Here is a 22,284-nt window from a genome sequence, read left to right on the forward strand (position 1 = left end):
TGAACAATACCCCAAGAAGCCCCCTGAACAATACCCCAAGAAGCCTCCTGAACAATACCCCAAGTTACCCCCTGAACAATACCCCAAGAAGCCTCCTGAACAATACCCCAAGAAGTCCCCATAATAATACCCCACGAAGCCCCTGAATAATACAAGAAGCTCCCTGAACAATACCCCAAGCTGTCCCCTTAATAATACCCCAAGAAGCTCTTGAACAATACCCCAAGAAGCCCCCTGAAGCCCCCAAAATTCCTTCATCATTCTATTACATCATCAATCTCTCCCTCCTTTATGGCAGAGACAGAAGACAAAAACTTTGTTTTCAGTCACCCTGATGTTTTTACTGGAGAGGAGAAGGTCTCCAACTGAGAAAACACAACCGATGGCTTAGGGGAAACGACTTTAAATTCCTGTCTACTCGACATCGCTCATGAACTGTCCATCAGAATGCCAGACAGCATGGAATAGGTTAAGAAAGAAAATACTTCAGTTATCATGCACACGACAGTTTTATTGCACAGATCACCAAACAAGTTCACTATCACTGACTTTCTGTTTTATCTACTTTCCCTTATTTCTTTGGCAGGCTCCATTTCCACTACCACATGGTAAAAGAATTTGCCATAAACCCGTGCTTTGAGATGAGGGTGGAACTTGCTAAACAAATGCGAACATTGTCACGTCATTGTGCACAAACTGTGCTTGACCTGCTGGCAATCTTTTTAAGGACAGATGATAGCTCAGTTTTTTCTCTTTGGAAAAGTAATAGGAGTACACCAAATTTCTGCCAGCCTTTGGGCTGTTAACGCAATCTCTGGTCTGTGGCAGATCTCACTGAAGCAGCACAGAGGGAAGGAATGTTTGAAGGTCGATGGAAACTGTTAAACAAAGTGCCAATTCCCCGATTCTCAAAGTCAAAAGGACTCCCCAGTGTAAAAGGAGGGAAACACTTGCACTCATATAGAACCTTTCAGAACCTCAGATCATCTCTCAGTGCTTTCCAGCCAATATAGTGTTGTCACTTTTGAGGTTTAGTGAGCGGTGTATGAAAGGCTTTGAGAAGGCTCAGGTGCAACACAGTGGCAATGTCACTAGAGTAGCAATTCAGAATATCAGGCCATTATTCAGAGGATGGGGTTCAAATCCCACTGTAGCAGATGGTGAAATATGAGTTAGATAAAATATGGAATAAAGAGACGGTGATCATATAAAGACTCTAGATTTGTAAAATCCCATCTGGATCACTAATATCCTTTAGGGAAGGAAATCTGACTCCAGACCCCCAGCAATGTGGCTGACTCTTAACTGTCCTCTGGCCAATTAGGGACTGGCAATATGTACTGGCCTAGCCAGCAACACCCAGATCCAGGAACAAATGACTAAAAAGTAGTATTCTTTACATGTGCATTCTCTGTAATTTATATTTTCAGAATCAGTTCATCTAACAGTCCTGTGGCAATATAAAGGTTGAATAGTGCTGCAAAAAAGGCATGATGTTGAAGATTTTCAATGTGCACTCATCAGAGCAAAATTGCAAGAATACTAAATTTCAGAAGGAAACAACAATTTAGACTGCATGAGAAATGAGTGCTGATCAGTTGGTAGGGGAGTCTGATTGGTACAGGTATCACAGATAATGCATCAGTCCAGATAATTGCAAAATGTAACGTTTTGAAAGGATACCTCTCTCTCTCTCTTCAGCAAGACTCTAGTTTAGTTAACTAGTGAAATTCTTCAATTTTTGTATCTCCTGAACAGATACACTGTTCACTGGCATCACCTCTGCAAGTGAAAGTATCTACAGAACAACTTTGATTATCCAAACGAGACGGGCGGGGAGTCATTTGTTTGGATAACTGATTGTTTAGATAACTGATTATTTGGCTAATGGATAATGTTTTTACGGGACCTTAAGATCTTGTTCAGATAATCCGAAATTTGGATAACTGACATTCGGATAACCGTGGTTGTTCTGTATTTAAATGACTTGGCACCAAACTGAAGTCAACTAATGTAATAAATATGCGTCACACATTCTCATGCAAGTTAGCCCCTAAACACTTCCTTTGCCTCACCATCAGTGTATAGGGTTGGAATCTAAGGGGAACATAGAACATTACAGTGCAGTACAGGCCCTTCAGCCCTTGATGTTCTGCTGACCTGCGAAACCAATCTAAACCCCATCGAACCTACACTATTCCATTATCATCCATATGTTTATCCAATGACCATTTAAGTGGGTGGCATGGTGGCTCAGTGGTTAGCAATGTTGCCTCACAGCACCAAGGTCCCAGGTTCGATTCCAGCCTCAGGCAACTGTCTGTATGGAGTTTGCACAGTCTCCCCGTGTCTGCGTGAGTTCCCTCTGGGTGCTCCGGTTTCCTCCCACAGTCTAAAGATGTGCAGGTCAGGTGAATTGGCTATGCTAAATTGCCCATGCTAAATTGCCCATAGTCAGAGGGAAATGGGTCTGGGTGGGTTACTCTTCGGAGGGTCAGTGTTTCCACTCTGTAGGGAATCTAATCTAATCTAAAAAAGTGCCCTTATTGTTGGCGCGTCCACTACTGTTGCAGACAGGGTATTCCACGGCCTTACTACTCTCTGAGTAAGGAACCTACCTCTGACATCTGTTCCATATCTATCACTCCTCAAATTAAAGTTATGTCCTCTCATGCTAGCCATCACCATCCAAGGAAAAAGGCTCTTGCTGTCCACCCTATCTAATCCCCTGATCATCTTGTATGCCTCTATTAAGTCACTTCTTAACCTTCTTCTCTCTAACGAAAACAGCCTCAAGCTCCTCAGCCTTTTCTCATAAGACCTTCATTCCATTCCAGGCAACATCCGAGTAAATCTTCTCTGAACCCTTTCCAAAGCTTCCACGTCCTTCCTATAATGTGGCGACCAGAAATGTACACAATACTCCAAGTGTGGCCGCACCTGAGCTATATACAGCTGCAATATGACCTCATGACTCCGAAACTCAATCCCTCCACCAATAAAAACTAACATGTCGTACACCTTCTTAACAACCCTATTAACCTGGGTGGCAACTTTCAGGGATCTATGCACATGGACATAGAGATGTCTCTGCTCATCCAACACTACCAAGAATCTTACCATTAGCCCAGTACTCTTTTTTCCTGTTATTCCTTCCAAAGTGAATCACCTCGCACTTTTCCGCTTTAAACTCCATTTGTCACCTCTCAGCCCAACTCTGCAGCTTATCTATGTCCCTCTGTAAACTGCAACATCCTTCCACACTGTCCACAACTGCACCAACTTTAGTGTCATCCACAAATTTACAAACAGCCCTCATCCAAGTCATTTATAAAAATGACAAACAGCAGTGACCCCAAACCAGATCCTTGTGTTACACCACTAGTAACTGAACTCCAGGATGAACATTTCCCATCAACCACCACCCTCTGTCTTCTTTCAGTTCGCCAATTTCGATCCAAACCACTAAGTCACCCTCAATCCCATGCCCCTGTATTTTCTGCAATAACCTATCATGGGGTACTTTATCAAAAGCTTTACTGAACTTCAGCCACTATGGAAGATTGGAAGCATTCAAGGTATTGTTGGTGAAACCTTAGAGGCAAATACACATCACCATTTACCACTAGTATTCTAACATTACACTAAATGTAATTTCCACATGTATAAATGTTTGTAGCCCTGGTTACCAGGAAACCAACATGACATGCATTGATTTGTAATACAAGGATAGGTGGCCAGCCTGCAGGAATTAGACACAGCTCCCTCTCACTGCTAGCTATGAGAAAATAAACCTTTTTGCATCATATGAAATCTGAAAGAGAGAAATTCTGGTTTAAAGAACTGGAGCACCGTTTCAAGATTAATCTCGAGAACAGAACATAAGGGTTAAGTTTAAACTGACAAAAGGCACATTTACTGATGTCAGGACGATTACCAGGATATAAAGAATGGTCAACAATCACAACAACTTCAGATCAGTGAAGATTTCAAGCAGTAATTCGAAGCATATGCTATTTTATGAGAAAGAGAATGCAATGGTCAAAGGACTCTTTTCAGGACTGCTTTCTTACGGTAATTAATTGAAGGCAACTGCGTTTTGATTTAGGGTATTATCCAGACTGGAAAGTTTGAGTTATAAGGAGAGGCTGGGTAGGACAGGACGGTTTTTCCCCTACAGTGTAGGAGGCTGAGAGGTGACATTATAGAGGTTTATAAAATCATGAGGGGCTTGGATAAGGTGAACACTGAGAAATGGTTGGCGGCGGTTCAACCCGAGGGTTACCAAGCCTTAGATGAGGGAATAAGATTGGTAACCTCAGCTGGTGAGGGAAGTGAGCCCACCTTATCCCTTACCTGAAAGCAAAGGTGTAACAAAGGGACGGGGCTATCCCAGCAAGACGTAGGCTGGTGATAGATGCCCCCCATTTCAAATGGGGGCAGGGCAGGGGGAGGGGAGACCAAGATAGAGACATCATTGAGTTTGCCAACATTGTAAGGGCCACAGCAGAATTGTGATTCTCAAACCAGACTCCACGAAATCTCTCTCTCTCTCTCCAAAACTAAAGAGGGTTCTCCACAACCTGTGACCAATCAAGGCTGGATTTCCCCCTCAGGCTGACAGCCATAGGTAAGTGCAATCAGTACATCAGTAGGATGCGCCATGCGACATTGAGTCTCAGGAAGACCCAGCCACAGATCAGCATAGCAAGAGGAAAACTCAAACACACAACAGAAACAGAAGAAGACATTGATGGAGAACGTGTTAGAGAAGCAAATGTGTCACTAAAGCAAGTACTAAATCCAAAATGTAACAGTATATGACAAGTTGATACTTTCTTTTCCTGTCCTGATGAGTTAATCCATGAGTTGGCGATTCTATGAATACTACATAGCACCTGGGATTGTGCCTAAATAGCCAACTGTCGTGTGCTGACATAGATAGCGAACACTGACAGAGGCAATCAACTACAGGAGGCATCACAGATGCACTGTGCCCTTGAGCAGCTGTGCACTCTTCAACAAGAATCACTGAATAATGACTTGGTCTTAAGAAGCCTGGCTAGACAGTTCTTCCTCTTAGTATCCTCCGATGTTGAGTTCAAATTGCAGTATCCAGCCCCACCACGTACAATCAGGTAACTCAGCAGAGACCAGGGATCAAATGGGCTCCTCAGCAGAGTTGCACACAGAGTCTACTGGAAATGACTAAGACAGTAGTTGTAAGAGGCTCACATGTGAAACTTGGCTTCTTGTATTGGCACCAGCAAAAGTGCTCACTTCTTGGTACAGAATCATCACACTGTATAGAAGGAGGTCATTTGGTCCATTCTGCCTGTTTGTAAAGAGCAGTCTAATATTATAATCTGGTAAGGTCTGGCAAGGTTGCCTGGAACCAAATGGAACTGTGGATGAGATGGTGATTATGTGTTAATTAAGGGATAAATGGGTGAGGACTTAAGGGTTCAGAAAAGATTTACAAGGATGTTGCCAGAGTTGGAGGGTTTGAGCTATAGGGAGAGGCTGAATAGGCTGGGGCTGTTTTCCCTGCAGTGTCGGAGGCTGAGGGGTGACCTTAAAGAAGTTTATAAAATCATGAGGGGTATGGATAGGGTGAATAGTGAAGGTCTTTTCCCCAGGATAGGGGAGTCCAAACCTAGAGGGCATAGGTTTAAGGTATGTGGGGAAAGAGTTAACAAGGGGCTACTTTTTCATGCAGAGGAATGAACTGCCAGAGAAAGTGGTGGAGGCTGGTACAATTACAGCATTTAAAAGGCATCTGGATGGGCAAATGAATAGGAAGAGTTTAGAGAGGGATTGGGCCAAATGCTGGCAAATGGGTCTAGGTCAGTATAAGATATCTGGTCAGCATGGATGAGTTGGACCAAAAAGTCTGTTTCCATGCTGTACATCTCTATGACTTGACTGGATGAACCTACAGGGGGAACACGTATCACTGGTGTTAAGAGTTCTGCAATGTGCAAGATGAAGTAAAATTCTTGACTAGGAAAGTACATTCCCAGACTCTTTGGAGGCCAGTATTAAACTCTGGTGTTAATTTGCTCCAATCCCTCCTGACTCATGCCCCAAATGCAAATATTTCAAGTACTTTTCCAATTTCCCTTTGAAAGCTACCATTTGATCTGCTTCCAACAACATCTGAGGCAGAACATTACAGATCACAACAAAAACACACTCTGCAAACAAAAAGTTTCTCCTCATCTGCCCTCTGTTTTTTTAACCAGTTATTTTAAATCTGGGTTCTTCAGTTACTGATTATACTCAGTCCCTCTCTATCTATTCCAACTCTACTCGAGTATCCAAACTCTTCCATATTTTGAGCAATTTTCTTAAATGTTAATCTTCTCCTGACAATGTTTTAAAATGAGGTCATATTCTCAAAGTGTACAACTTGATGCATTTTAGAATTGAACTGTGACCCTTGTTCCCCCTCTGTTGGTTAATTTAAAAATAACTTTTATTTTTGTAACACTGAGAGTCTCTCTGCTGTTCAGAAAGCAGGACTAAAATTAAAGTGAGGTTACTGGCATGCAGATAAACACTTCAGAGCAATCAATTTGGACCTGAGTGTACACCAATCTATCACTGTGTCTTATGTTTATGGTGCTATCTGTTACTGTATTGAATATCCCAACACCTATTCCAAAGGTCACTTACTGTTTGGTCACTCTTGAACCCAACAAAACAAAGTTGCTGAATCAGGAACTATAGTTTATTTGTAAAGGCTGCAGAGAAGATTAGAAAACAGTATTTAACAAAATATTTCTAAAGAAGCAGTCCTTTAAGTCCCACCCAACTCCTCCCTATCCCTCCCTAAGGTGTTGGTTTCAGTTAGTTCATTGTTTAAAAACGAGCAACAGCTCAAGGCTCCTGTGAGCCCTTCCTGATGAAGGGCTTATGTCCGAAACGTCGATTCTCCTGCTCCTTGGATGCTGCCTGACCTGCTGTGCTTTTCCAGCACTGCACTTCTGACTCTGATCTGCAGCATCTGCAGTCCTCACTTTCTCCGGTGAGGGGACGACTGGATTGGGCAGCAGGCTATTTGACTTTGGAAGACATTGCAGCTGAGAAGAGGCAAGCATGGAATCGACAATTTGGCTGACACCACAGTTATGAGACACTAAAGTTTGCCTGAATATCCTGGATTCCTGCTCCAATCTAAACAATTGTGAGTACCGGCTATGATATTCGACTCGTACACCATAAAAACACACGATCAAAGCTCTCTGTGGGCAATATGAATTCAGCTAAAAAAAAATTAAAAATATACAAATGAAAATCCATCTGAGTGTTGTAAAAAAAAACACAAGTAAATCACTCATGAAGGAAACCTGCCATTCTTACTGGGTCCAGACTACACTTGACTCCATGCTATATATTAACCAGGTAAGTTATACAATCGTGCCCATGTCCCAGGAATTTCTTTCCTCTTTCATGGGATGTAGGAATCCCTGGCAAGACTGGTATTTGTTGTTCATCCCTAAATGACCTGTATGTCTTCCTCGGCCATTTCAGAGTTATATGTACGACAGATAGGATAAGAACAACACATTTCCCTTTCTCTCGGCACCCTTGTTAACCAGATGGATTTTTATAAGAATTGATGATAGTTTCAAGGTCACCATTGTTAGGAATTCCTGATGAAGAGCTTCTGCTCGAAACGTCGACTCTCCTGCTCCTTGATGGCTGCCTGATGGGCTGCGCTTTTCCAGCCCCACACATTTTGATTCTGATCTCCACCCATCTGCAGTCTTCACTTTCTCCCCACTGAAACAGTAGTCCAGTGACAATACTGAATACATAAAGTAAAGGTTCACCAAGACCAGGAGAAGCACTCCCACTGCTATCACAACTGATTCAGTTCAGCCTGCAGCACAGAGAGGTGAGCATTATTTGAAGCTATGATCTGTACAACATTGTACTCCAGTAATGTCATTACGATACTTAATTTTAAAATATGCAATGGTGGAGTCTGGTCTTCGTTTGTGGGAGCTTGCTGTGCACAGATTGGCGGCTGCATCTCCCACATTACAGCTATGATGACATTTCAAGATTATTTTATTGCCTTTAAAGTGCTTTGGGAAATCCCGTGGTCATGAAAGGCCCTGTATAAATGCAAGCCTTTTTCATATTCTAAAGCTCATTAGCAGGGCTCCTTCATGCTCTAACGTCCTTCCATTGTGAGTTGTGCATCAGAATCCTTTCGGAGTGTGGCTAGCCTTTGAAACGGCTATTTGAATGCATTTGATTTTGCAAAAATATACATATTAAGACACATGCACAAATGGAATTTCCAAATCTTAGCGCTTACCTTCCCAAGGTCAAAGTAATTTCAGCATTTATTCGTCTAATCTCTTCCAGTGGCACTTCCTCGGCCTGTCGAAGCTCGTCTACAACCTTCTCCGACTTGAGCAGGTTTTGCTCTGCCTCTTTCAGAGTGAGCAAAGTTAAGGGAAAGCAGACTATGTGTAGAGGACATTCTCTGTTGAAGAAAACAAGAAAAAAGGGCATAGGTAGGCCCGAGTGTCTTTCAAGCTTGCCCTGCCATTCTGTAAGACCTTAGCCAATCTTTTAGATCCTTTCTCCACCTCTGTAGCCCTTTGGCACCTGAGGATGTGCTCCTAACTATTTCATTCTTTCACAGGGCTTGACATCACTGACTGGGTTAGTGTTTATTTCCTGTTCCAAATTGCCCTTAAGAAGTTAAAAATCACACAACACCAGGTTCTAGCCAAACAGTGTTATTTGGAAGAACTAGCTTTCGGAGTGCTGCTCCTTCATCAGGTGGTTGTGGAGAATAAGATTGTAAGACACAGAATTTATAGCAAACTTTGCTATAAATTCTGTGTCTTACAATTGTGTACTCCACAACCACCTGATGAAGGAGCAGTGCTCCGAAAGCTAGTGCTTCCAAATAAACCTGTTGGACTATAACCTGATGTTGTGTGATTTTTAACTTTGTACACCCCGCTCCAACACCAGTGTCTCCAAATCATGCCCTTAAGAAGGTGGGTGAATCGGATTGCTAACTAATTTAAATTGCCTTTTTTTATTCATTTGTAGAACGTAGGCACCACTGGCTGGCCTGTATTTACAGGCCGACCCCTAGCTGCCCTTGAGCAGGTGGTGGTGATAGTAATTGTAACAAGGTCAGCCAGGTGGACTTTACAAAATATAAGTTTTCTGTTTGGGGCTGTTAACCTAATCCAATCAGTGAGCCCTGACTGACAGATATAAACTGGAGTGAAAATATGCACTACCGCAGTTAGGCGGTAGTGTGGGGGTAAAAAAAATATAAAAATAAACAAAAAATAAATAAACTGCAGTGAACAAAAAAATATAAACAGGAGTGTCAGAGGTTCTGTGCAAAAAAAACAGGAATGTCTCTCTATTTTGTGAAAAAACATAAAATAAACAGGAGCGTCCTCTCCTTCACCTTTTGATCACGCAGCATTGCCCTCTCTTGAGAAGGGCGCTGCTTGTAACTGTCCACTCAAGTGTTTCCTTTCTTCCTTGTGGTGGAATATAAATAAAGATTTACGCACTTGTTCTTCACTGTGTTCGACACCTGCACACACACATGGGTGTTGGGGAAAAATAACCACTACTGCTGTTAGGCAGTAGTGTGGGGGAAAGTTTTTAAAAAAACAGGTGTCAGAGGTTCTGCTCACTCTGAGAGCTGGCTCTGAGGGAGCTGGATCAGTGTCAAGGACTCTCCATGTGTAAATAAAGGGTGATTTGGTGACTGAATACCGGCCTCTGGGGAGTCATTTCAGTGGTGAGCTGCCTTCTTGAACTGCTATAGATAGAGCCACAATGCTATTAAGGAGGGAGTTCCAGGATGTTGACCCAATGACATGCAGGAGTAGCCATATAGTTCCAAGTCAGGATGGTGTGTTGCTGAGAGGGGGACTTGCAGGAGGTGGTGTTCCAATGTATCTGCTGCCCTTGTCCTTCTAGTTGGCCTTGTTGAGTTGCTACAGTGCATCTTGTAGATACTGTGCATCACAGGTGAAGGAAGTGAATGTGGTGCGTATCATGCAGGCTGCTTTGTCCTGGATGCTGTTAAGCTTTATGAATGTTTTTAGAGCTTCACTCATCCAAGAAAGTAGAAAGTAATTGATCACACTCCTGACTTATACCTTGTAGATAATGGAATTGCTTTGGGAAGTCAAGAGGTGAGTTATTTGTTGCAGTAACACACTTTATTGCTAGTTTGATGTTACTGCTGTGTATTGCTAACAGACATTAGGATTTGAAGATGGTCCCCTTCAGGTGAAAGTGCAAATAACTGGCTGATGAGGGGCTTAAACAAATAAATTTGACCTTTTTTAAAAAAGTGATAATGTCTGTTTTCCTTTCTTGTGAAAATTAACTAACAAAATGACAGGCGTGTGTGGACTCAGAATGTGTGAATCCAATGAAATTCCACATCATTGATTTTTTAAGAGCAGAGTTTCACCAGTTTAAATTCACTGAAGTATAATCTGCAGTTCAGTTGCTGGAACAATTGTCTACATTAAGCACGAGGAGAAAGTGAGGTCTGCAGATGCTGGAGATCAAAGTTGAAACTTTATTGCTGGAACAGCACAGCAGGTCAGGCAGCATCCAGGGAACAGGAGATTCGACGTTTCGGGCACAAGGGCCTGTGCCCGAAACGTCGAATCTCCTGTTCCCTGGATGCTGCCTGACCTGCTGTGCTGTTCCAGCAATAAAGTTTCAACTCTACATTAAGCACATCTGACACCTCAAAGTCTGTCGGCCATGTACGAAGGAGACGTGGGAAGTGTGATAGAATACTCCCCCAGTTGCTTGGATGAGTGCAGCTCCAAAAACACTCAAGAAGCTTGACACCAACCAGTCTGCTTGATTGGCACCTTAGTTGATCAAACAGTTGCCCCTACAACTTTCTAGGTTCACGTCTCACTACAGAAACTTCAGCACAAGCTCTAGACTTGTGGCCTCGCTGCGGGAGTGAGGGGATGCTGCACTATCGGAACAGCTGTCTTTCAGACAAGATCTTGAACTAAGGCTTTATTTGTCATCAGGTGAATGTTAGAGATTGCATCTTACTTCTCTTGACTATTCTCTCAGCATCCTAACTAATTGTCACCTGTGGCCAAATCACTGAAATAGATGTTCTCTTCTCATAGTTTATGGAACCTTACTGTGTACATGGATTCTCTATTTCTCTACATTACAGCAATGACTAGACATAAAACTGTTTAATGTAAAAACAAAGAAAATAGGAGGAAGGATAGGCCATCTGATCTATTTGGCCCGTTCCACCATTCAATAAAATCATGGCAGATCCTCGAGCAATGTGATACTCCTGCTCTCTATTCCTTGATGTCTTATTCAACCCATAAAGTATTTTGGGATGCTCTGAGGTTGCAAAAGGCACTATAGAACACTATTTTTAAAGTTTTCTTCCTGCTCGGTGAAGGAGAATTGAGAAAAGGAGTAGAGGTTACATTTCCAGTTGTTTCAATAGAACTGCGAAGGATCTGTTTCCATGCTGTACATCTCTATGACTCTATGCTAAATGGTCAACAGTGGACAAAATGCAAGGCACCGATTGTGAATGCATAAGGGGCAGAATGGCCTACTCCTACCCCTAATTTCTATGTTTCTATAACGTAGCAGCAACTACATGTCTGTAGACCGGAGTTTATTCTCTCAAAAAGTGGTCGTAAGTCTTGTAAAGTGCAATCAGTACAATAAAAGGATATTTCTGAAGTCCCACCATCGCTTTACCCAGCGTGAGGAACATGGCAATCAAACATCGGAGGATATCTTTCCTCTCCTCCTCAGAAACTGGATGCCGAGTGTTTGAGTACATGATCTCTTTGGCCTTTTCACAGTGTAGCTTTGCTTGCGGGGCCTGTCCTGTGGGAGCAGTACGGCTTGTGAGAGAACGATTGTGCAACCTTTGGCTTACTGCTACAGATTACACTTTACTTTTGATCAGCAGCAATTTAAAATTGTTAACCATTCCTTATCTTCCCCCTCCCTCCCCCACTAGATGGGTCAGCAGCTGCCCAGTTATGTCCCAGGTTTTCATTCCACCCACCCTACATGGCATTACAATGAATATCCAGCTAGCGATTCACCTGTGATGAACACCACAAACATGTGCATTTACCAGGGAAAATGCCCTTTTAGCTCTAGTTAAGAAGGACACTTCAGTGGATGTCCACTACTGATTTATTCCAAGACCACACTCAACTGAGGAGGTATTATCACCAGCCTGTTAATTCAGAAACTCAGTTATTGTTCCAGGGACCTGGGTTCAAATCGAATCATAGCAGATGGTGGAATTTGCATTCACTACATATCTAGGGTTAAGTGTCTAATGATGACCATGAAACCACTGCAGATTGCTGAAAAACCCAATGGAGATCAGTGACCTCAGCAGAGACCTGAAATGAGGACCCAGTGGGCTGTTCAGTTTACTAACCATGTGAAGCTTAAATGTGCCAGCCTGATTGACATATGCAGCTTAGGAGGAGGAGGAAGGTAAGTAAGTAATGTTGACTTGTGCACAGGAATGGGCAGAAACACCCCAGCAGGCAAATATTTTTCAGTCGCATCTAAAGATGTGTGTGGGCAAAGGGGGTTAATCCTTCTCAGATATGTTTCCCCCGCCATGGACTGTTCTCCGAACTTCAAGCCCCATATGTGGAATGCTCCAATGTATATAGCAGTTGTCAGACGAGGCTGCATAAGGTCTCGGGAGATGCCAGAAATAGCTTGGCTCACAGTCTGCAGTCTGTCAACATGAGTCCACAACACACTCCTCGGAAGTAGTTTCATTACCATCATGTTTTATAATCAAACAGTGGATTGCTTGTTAGGAAATGGCTTGCTTCAGCAAAGAAATAAACTGAGAACAAGGGAAACTAACAGAGGCGACATATTTATTAGAACATTAGAAGAATCATAGAAGCCATACAGTATTGAAAGAAGCCATTCGGCCCATCAAGTCTGCACCAACCCTCCAAACAGCATCCCACCCAGAACCACTCCCTACCTTAACCCCGCATTTACCATGTTTAATCCATTTAGCCTATACATCCCAGGACATTGTGGATAATTTAGCAAGGCCAATCCACCTAACCTACACATCTTTGGACTGTGGGAGGAAATCCACGCAGACACGGGGAGTATGTGCAAACTCTGTACAGACAGACAGTCAGCCAATGCTGGAATCAAACCAGAGTCCCTGGTGGCCTGAGGTAGCAGTGCTAACCACTGAGCCACTGTACCCACCTTATTAGAACTGGTTTTATTTTCAACTGAGCACATTTAAGATTGGGGATCGATTCACATTGGGGAATTGTAGCACAGGTGCCATGTAGCACTTCAACCCTATACAGGCTTTCAAAGTCTGAGTGGAACACTGACAGCAACATGACTCTTCCCCTCACCCCTAGATTCATGGACCCACAGAAAACTCCATCAGGAATAAAAGGCAGAAATTGCTGGAGAAACTCAGCAGCTCTGGCAGCATCTGTGGAGAGACAGGAGAGTTAGTGTTTTGAGTCCAGTGACCTTTCTTCAGAGTTGAAATAACTTTGATTCCCAGCAGAACCCATTTCCTCATACATGGATAAAACACAGAATTTTAGGGACTGTTGAGTGAGTGGGAAACAGGGAGCTGTTGAGAAGTTGAGCTGTCAATACTGCGCTGTCTTTTGAACCATTTCCACACACTGGTGAATTGGCATTAAATACCAAAATGGCTTTCGTGGAAATTGGATACATTATGGGCTTGTGCAGGATAAGCAATGGGGATTTGAAAGAAAAACGCGCATTTATACAGTGGGTGGAATCTTTGTTTTGTCAGAGGCAAAGGGCTTCCTAAAAGGTTCCAACAAGTTCAAGAAGAGCTTCTTCCCTGTTGTTATTAGTCTTCTGAATGGACCTCTCAAATATAAAATCTAATCTACACAGAACATAGAACAGTACAGGGCCTTCAGCCCTCAATGTTGTGCTGACCTTTCATCCTACTCTAAGATCAAACTAACCTAAATACCTTTTGTTTTACTATCATCCATGTGTCTATCCAAGAGTCGTTTAAATGTCCCTAATGTATCTGACTCTACTACCGCTGCTGGCAGTGCATTCTACACACCCACCACTCTCTGTGTTAAAAAACCTACCTCTGACATCTCTGCTAAACCTTCCTCCAATCACCTTAAAATTGTGCCCCTTTGCGATAGCCATTTCCACCATGGGAAAAGTCTCTGGCTGTCCACTCTATCAATGCCTCTCATCATCTTGTACACCTCTATCATGTCACTTTTCATCCTTCTTCGCTCCATAAGACATGCCCTCCAATCCAGGCAGCATTCTGCTAAGTCTCCTCTGCACCCTCTCTAAAGTTTCCACATCCTTCATATAATGAGGCGACCAGAAGTGAACACAATATTCCAAGTGTGGTCTAACCAGGGCTTTAGAGAGCTGAGTATGACCTTGTGGTTCTTAAACTCAATCCCCCTGCTAATGAAAGCCAATACACCGTATGCCATCTTAGCAACCCTATCAACTTGGGTGGCAACTTTGAGGGATCTACGTACATGGACCCCAAGGTCCCTCTCTTCTTAAACACTGCCAAGAATCCTGCCTTTAACCCTGTAATCTGCATTCAAATTCCACCTTCCAAAATGAACCACTTCACACTTTTCCAGGTTGAACTCCATCTGCCACTTCAGCCCGGTTCTGCATCCTGTCAATGTCCCGTTGCAATCTACAACTGCCCTCCACACTATCCTCAACTCCACCAACCTTCATGTCATCAGCAAACTTACTAACACACCCTTCCACTTCTTCATCCAAGTCATTTATAAAAATCACAAAGAGCAGAGGTCCCAGACAGATCCTTGCAAAACACTACTGGTCACCGATCTCCAGGCTGAATACTTTCCATCTACTACCACCATCAGTCTTCTATGGGCCAGCCAATTCAGTATCCAGGCAGTCAAATTTCCCTGTATCCCATACCTCCTTACTTTCTGATTAAGCCTACCATTGGGAACCTTACCAAATGCCTTGCTAAAATCCATATACACCACATCGATTGCTCTACCTTCATCAATGTGTTTTGTCACATCCTCAAAAGAATTCAATAAGGTTTCTGAGGCATGGCCTACCCCTCACAAAGCCATGCTGACTATCTCTAATCAAACTATGGTTTTCCAAATAACCATAAATCCTGTCTTTGAGAATCCTCTCCAATAATTTGTCCACTACCGACATAAGACTGACTGGTCTGCAATTCCCAGGTTTATCCCTACTCCCTTTCTTGAACAAGGGAATAACATTTTCTGCCCTCTAAACATCTGGTACTACTCTAGTGGACAGTGAGGACACAAACATCATCACTAAGGGCACAGCAATCTCTTCCCTCGCTTCCTGTAACAACCTTGGGTATATCCTGCCTGGCCCAGGGTACTTATCTATTCACATGTTTTTCAAAATTTCCAACACATCCTCCTTCTGAACATCAATCTGTTTGAGTATTTCAGCCTGTTTCACACTGCCCTCACAAAAGACAAGGTCCCTCTCAGTAGATCTTGCTTTTTGTGCACGTTCGTTGCAGCTGTAACCTTGTGTTCCTCGCCCTGTTGTATCACCCTATGACCTCGCTGGGTATTGCTTATCATTTTGCCTCGAGCTCAAGATAAATAGATTCCCCAACCAACCTGTTATTATACCCCAGGGCAGCTGGGACTTGAACTCGGGTCGTCCTGATGCAGAGGTAGGGACACTACCACTGCCCGACAAGAGCCCCTCAACTGGAGCTGAGAACAATTGCAGCCGAGATAATGAGCCCTTGAGTGCACAATATTTGGCCTGAAATCGGTAGCAGGGCCAAGTGATTAACCCTGGGCCTTTCTACTCAGACAGTGGGACGTGGGCATCATTAGCTTAGCCAGTTCTTGTTGCATATTCTTAGTGGAAGGTTAAAGCAAGGAAATAAGGTTTAAATTGTACCCAAACCTCAGTTGGTCACTGATTACAACGCTACTTGTAACAATGTTATTTGGCTACCGTGCACGTAGGAAGCTCATTAAGACAGGGCATTGAACAATGATGCTGGGTTTGAGGGGCTCATATGCGACATGTGTTTGGGTTTTATGGCTTCTCTCTCTGCTCTGTGCTCTATGTTATATTTAGGATTAGCAACTTGAAATATCGAGAAAGAAGCAAGGCTAAAGGAGGATAAACATTATGAAAAGATTTTTAACTGGAGATGGATTACAGTATATCAATAAAATGCGAACAGGCTGAGCTGCAGCAGGAGAATAACAGAGGGGAAGTTAAAGAAGTGCTTTCACACGGATTTATTAGAGCACAAAATGCTTCTCCAAACTGTCCAATTAAGTTGCCTTTCCGCAGAAGATTCTGCCCAGTAAAAAATCGAAAGCGGATGCTGGAAGTCTTAGATTTTATTGTCACGCGTACTCAAGTATGAGAGTACAGAGAAAACTGTGAGATCAGAATCAAAAACAGCAACTGCTGGAAAAGCTCAGCAGCTCTGGCAGTGCCTGTGGAGAGAAATCAGAGTTAACGCTTTGGGTCCACAGACCCTTCTTCAGAACTAAATTTCTGAAGATTCCACCCAGTGCCTGTCCCTGATCCTTCAAACATTACTACTGGACGTCCTAAGCTTACAAAACACATGCAAGACCTTCCTTTGTCCATATTTTTAGTGATACAGTACAGGAATTCCAGACAACAGCACATATTCTAGTCCTTGGTGCTTCACCTACCTTTGATCTGCAGGTAACCTTCTGCTAGGTTAACATGTGCCCTGGCCACCTTCCAGTGCAGGTCCCCAAAACTGATCCTGGCCAGGGCCACGCAGCGTATGAGTTCCTGCATCGCAGGAGCATCCTACAGTGGGACAGAAATCACAAACTCAAGGTAAGAACAAAGAGAAAATGCTAAAAGAGAAACCAACATGGTTGCCCAGTTGAGATGTTCAATGACATAACATTCCTTAAAAATTTCAAAGAGGAGACTCTCAGCTACGTCTGTATTGACTGCAGCATTGCAGGGGCCCGCAGAGACTGCAGCGTCGCAGGGGCCCGCAGAAACTGCAGCGTCGCAGGGGCCCGCAGAGACTGCAGCATCGCAGGGGCCCACAGAGACTGCAGCATTGCAGGGGCCCACAGAGACTGCAGTGTCGCAGGGGCCCGCAGAGACTGCAGCGCTGCAGGGGCCCGCAGAGACTGCACCGTCGCAGGGGCCCGCAGAGACTGCAGCATCGCAGGGGCCCGCAGAGACTGCAGTGTCGTAGGAGCTCGCAAAGACTGCAGCGTCGCAGGGGCCCGCAGAGACTGCAGCGTCGCAGGGGTCCGCAGAGACTGCAGCGTCGCAGAGGCCCGCAGAGACTGCAGCGTCGCAGGGGCCCGCAGAGACTGAAGCGCCGCAGGGGCCCACAGAGACTGCAGCGCCGCAGGGGCCCACAGAGACTGCAGCACTGCAGGAGCTCGCAAAGACTGCAGCGTCGCAGGGACCCGCAGAGACTGCAGCATCACAGGGGCCCACAGAGACTGCAGCGCCGCAGGGGCCCGCAGAGACTGCAGCGTCACAGGGGCCCACAGAGACTGCAGCGTCATAGGAGCCCGCAGAGACTGCAGCGTCACAGGAGCCCGCAGAGACTGCAGCATTGCAGGGGCACACAGAGTCTGCAGCACCAGAGGAGCCCACAGAGACTGCAGCATTGCAGGGGCCCGTAGAGACTGCAGCATCACAGAAGCCCGCAGAGACTGCAGCGTTGCAGGAGCCCGCATAGACTGCAGCGTCGCAGGAGCCCACCGAGACTACAGCGTCGCAGGGGCCCACAGAGACTGCAGCACCAGAGGAGCCCGCAGAGACTGCAGCGTCATAGGAGCCCGCAGAGACTGCAGCGTCGCAGGGGCCCGCAGAGACTGCAGCGTCACAGGGGCCCACAGAGACTGCAGCGTCGCAGGGGCCCGCAGAGACAGCAGCGCTGCAGGAGCTTGCAAAGACTGCAGCGCTGCAGGGGCCCACAGAGACTGCAGCACCAGAGGAGCCTGCAGAGACTGCAGCGTCATAGGAGCCCGCAGAGACTGCAGCGTCATAGGAGCCCGCAGAGACTGCAGCGTCACAGGAGCCCGCAGAGACTGCAGCGTCACAGGAGCCCGCAGAGACTGCAGCATTGCAGGGGCACACAGAGACTGCAGCACCAGAGGAGCCCAGAGAGACTGCAGCATTGCAGGAGCCCACAGAGACTGCAGCATTGCAGGGGCCCGTAGAGACTGCAGCGTCGCAGGAGCCCGCAGAGACTGCAGCATCACAGAAGCCCGCAGAGACTGCAGCGTTGCAGGGGCCCGCATAGACTGCAGCGTCGCAGGGGCCCACTGAGACTACAGCGTCGCAGGGACCCACAGAGACTGCAGTGTCGCAGGAGCCCGCAGAGACTGCAGCACCAGAGGAGCCGCAGAGACTGCAGCGTCGTAGGAGCCCGCAGAGACGGCAGCATCACAGGGACCTACAGAGACTGCAGCACTGCAGGGGCCCGCAGAGACTGCAGCATCACAGGGGCCTACAGAGACTGCAGCACTGCAGGGGCCCGCAGAGACTGCAGCATTGCAGACACAGTCAGCCAGTACAGCACACAACCTGCATACAGAGCCCAGTAAAGAAAGGTTTGACGTTTACAATCAATTAATTATTTTTACAAAGTGCATTCACCGTTGCAATGTAGGAAATATCTCAGTTAATTTGGGCATAGCCATCTCTCAATGCAACACCAGTTTTAAACAAGCAAATTTGAGGGTTAAATATCATAGAGTCATAGAGATGTACATCATGGAAACAGACCTTTCAGTCCAACCCGTTCATGCCGACTAGATATCGTAAATAAGCCTAGTCCCATTTGCCAGAATTTGGCCCATATCTGTCTGAACACTTCCTAATCATATACACATCTAGATGCCTTTTAAATGTTGTAATATTGTACCCACCTCCATCACTTCCTCAGGCAACTCATTATATACACACACCACCCTCTGTGTGAATGCATTGCCCCTTGGGTCCTTTTTAAATCTTCCCCCTCTCATGTTAAACCTATGCCCTCTAGCTTTGGACTCCCCTACCCCGGGAAAATGACTTCGGCTGTTCATTCTATCCTTGCCCCTCATGATGTTATAAGCCTCTACAAGGTCACCTCTCAGCCTCCGAAACTCCAGGGAAAATAGCCTCAGCGTATTCAGTCTCTCCCTATAACTCAAACCCCACCCCCCTCAGTCCCAGCAACATCCTTATAATCTTTTCTGAACCCTCTCAGGTTTAACAGCATACTTCCTATAGAAGGGCAACCAGAATTATATGCAATATGCCAGAAAGGGTCTCACCAATATCCTTTACAGCTAGACATCGAGATGACATCTCAACGCTTATACTCAATGTTCTGATCAATGAAGGCAAGCACACCAAGTTCCTCCTTCACCACCGTGTCTACCACTTTCAAAGATCTACACACCACACGCTAAGTCTCTTTTGTTCAGCAATACTCCCAAGTCCCTTATCATTCACCGTATAAGTTCTGCCCAGGTTTGCCTTATCAAAATGCAATACCTCACATTTATCTAAATTAAACTCCATCTGCCAATCCTCGGCCCATTCACCCATCTAATCAGGCCATGCCACTTTGTCAGTCCGAGTCAATGGAAGGGGTTGATGGCCACGAGATTTCTTACCCAAAGATCTCTTCCATCTCTATGCAAAGCAACAATGCACAGTTGAATTAGTAGCAATTCTAATCGTTAGGACAAACGGTGGTATGTTTAAATTCAACCAGAATTCTTTCCTACTCATTCAATAGCCACCTACACTCTCTGTTGGGCCCCACATTAAAAGAGCGGTCACTTGGACAGTGGAGTTGGAAATTGTGAGGCCACATCTTAACAAAGTGTCCCAGAAGCTAGGAGTAGAAAGCTGGTGAACAAAAAATAGACATTGCATTTCTATTTACAGCACAGAAACTGATGTCCATTCCAACTGCTCTTTATTCTTCACACCTGCCTCCTCCAAATCTCTACTTCACTCTCTCAGCATAACCTTCTATTCCTTTCCCCTGCATGTATTTATCCAGCTTCCCCTTAAATGCATCTATACCACCGCGCCTCAGCAACACTATTTTAAGGTGAGAGGAGAAAGACTTCAATAAAATTACATGAGGGGCAACTTGTTTTCCACAGAGAGTGGATCGTGTGTGGAATGAACTTCCAGAGGACATGGTGGATGCAGGTGCAAAAACAAAGTTTAAAAGGCATTTCGATAAGTACATGAATAAAAAATGTTTGGAGGGATATGGGCCAAGTGCAGGTAGGTGGGACGAGTTGAGAAAGACTTCAATAAAATTACATGAGGGGCAATTTGTTTTCCACAGAGAGAGGATCGTGTGTGGAATGAACTTCCAGAGGATATGGTGGATGCAGGTGCAAAAGCAAAGTTTAAAAGGCATTTCGATAAGTACATGAATAAAAAATGTTTGGAGGGATATGGGCCAAGTATGAATAAAAAATGTTTGGAGGGATATGGGCCAAGTGCAGGTAGGTGGGACGAGTTTAGTTTGGAATTACAGTCAGCATTGACTGGTTGGACCGAAGGGTCTGTTTCCGTGCTGTATGACTCGACAGTTTATGTTAATGAGTTCCGCATTCTCACCACTCTCTGGGGGGAAAAAAGATCTTCTTCTGAATCCCTTCTTGAATCAATTAGTGATTAACCTATATCTATGGACTCTAGGTTTGATCTGCCCCACAAAATGCGGGAGTGTTTTCTCTCTGACTACCCTATCCATCGCACTCTTAATTTTAATCACCTCCATCACATTTCCCCTCCAGCTACAGCCTGTTCATATTTTCCACAGAATCACAGAGCAGGACACCATTCAGCCCATCATGTCAGTACTAGTCTCTGAGCATTCTGACCAATTGCCAAACTCCCGCCTTTCCTTATAAAATTTTAATTTAAAAAAAGTTAACCTAGTTTCCTGTTCAGAAATGTTACTGCCCAGCTCTGGACTTGAACTCAGACCTCCCTGTCCAGGGGTAAGAACACAACCACTGTACCACAAGAGGGATCTCCCTGCCTTCCCTGCTAATGCTGTATGTTGGGTGATTATTTGAGTAGTAACAATGCTCTCTGAAATGCCTTAATTGAACCCGTCTCCACCTCATGTCCAGCTGGTGCATTCCAGATAACTCTGTGTGGAAAAAGTTATTTCTCATCTGGTATTTCTTTCTTTTGTAAAACTTTTTAAATCTGTACCCTTTGGTTCTTGATCCTCTTATGGGCTACAACATTTTCTGCCTATTTACTCTATCCAGACCGCTCATGATTTTGAAAGCTTCTGTCAAATCTCTCCATACCCCTTTCACCTCCAACGAAAACATTCCCAACTCTCTAATTTATCCTCACAACTGAGATTTCCCATCGTTGGAACCATTCTGGTAAAATGTTTCTGCATTCTCTCCAATGTGTTCACAATCTTCCTTAGTGTCATCCAGAATCTGAGGTCTAACTTGTACATTTCTGATAATTTTAAGCTTTGGGTTTGAGTGTCAGGCTTGGAGACTTTGTTTTTGCACCTGCTCCAGTGCTTGTTTCACGATAGTGGGTAAGTTAGTCAATTTTCACTTCACCTCTTGACTTGCAGCATGTATTCTTGCTCTCTGCTCCGACTGCACTAGCTTTTCTTCTGGTGGAATCATAATTGCTGCTTCATTTGAGCCATTTCTGTATCTCCGCCCGAATCGCGATCTTTCGTTAGGGGTGTTGGGTGTGATAGCTCCTTCTGAACTTCTGCCAGTGTCACACAACCTGGAATGAGGAGAACGTCAAGTAAAATTACAAGATTACATTATTGTACAAGATTTTCCTGTCAAGACACAGTATTCTGTAAAATCATTGTTCACAACTGCATAGCCAAATTATGCCCCACATCATTATTGGTTTTACTCTCTTAAAGGAAAGGTAAGGGTTATTAACCAAAACTATCAATGTCCTGGGGGTTACCATTGACCAGAAACTCAACTGGACTTGCCACATAAAAATAACAGCTGCACAAGCAGGTAAGAGGCTAGGAATATTGCAGTGAGTAATTCACCTCCTGACTCCCCAAAGCCTGTCCACCGTCTACAAGTCAGGAGTGTGATTGAATACTCCCCACTTGCCTGGATGGGTGTAGCTCCAACAACACTCAACATCCAGGACTAAGCA

At 44.6% G+C, this 22,284-nt stretch overlaps 1 protein-coding gene across 1 annotated transcript in view; it reads right to left on the reverse strand.

Annotated features, from left to right (window-relative positions):
- The window catches only part of ttc23 (tetratricopeptide repeat domain 23), a 70,812-nt gene that overhangs the window by 46,074 nt on the left and 2,454 nt on the right, over positions 1–22,284 (reverse strand). The window contains exons 2-5 of the mRNA XM_043680424.1: positions 21,708–21,885; positions 16,800–16,923; positions 11,754–11,910; positions 8,333–8,458 (exon numbers count right to left, since the gene is read on the reverse strand). Coding sequence (XP_043536359.1) covers positions 8,333–8,458; positions 11,754–11,910; positions 16,800–16,923; positions 21,708–21,885 — 585 coding nt within the window. The remainder of the gene's footprint in view (positions 1–8,332; positions 8,459–11,753; positions 11,911–16,799; positions 16,924–21,707; positions 21,886–22,284) is intronic.

This window comes from Chiloscyllium plagiosum, chromosome 40 (assembly GCF_004010195.1).
Source record: "Chiloscyllium plagiosum isolate BGI_BamShark_2017 chromosome 40, ASM401019v2, whole genome shotgun sequence".
In the NCBI taxonomy this organism is placed as follows: domain Eukaryota; kingdom Metazoa; phylum Chordata; class Chondrichthyes; order Orectolobiformes; family Hemiscylliidae; genus Chiloscyllium; species Chiloscyllium plagiosum.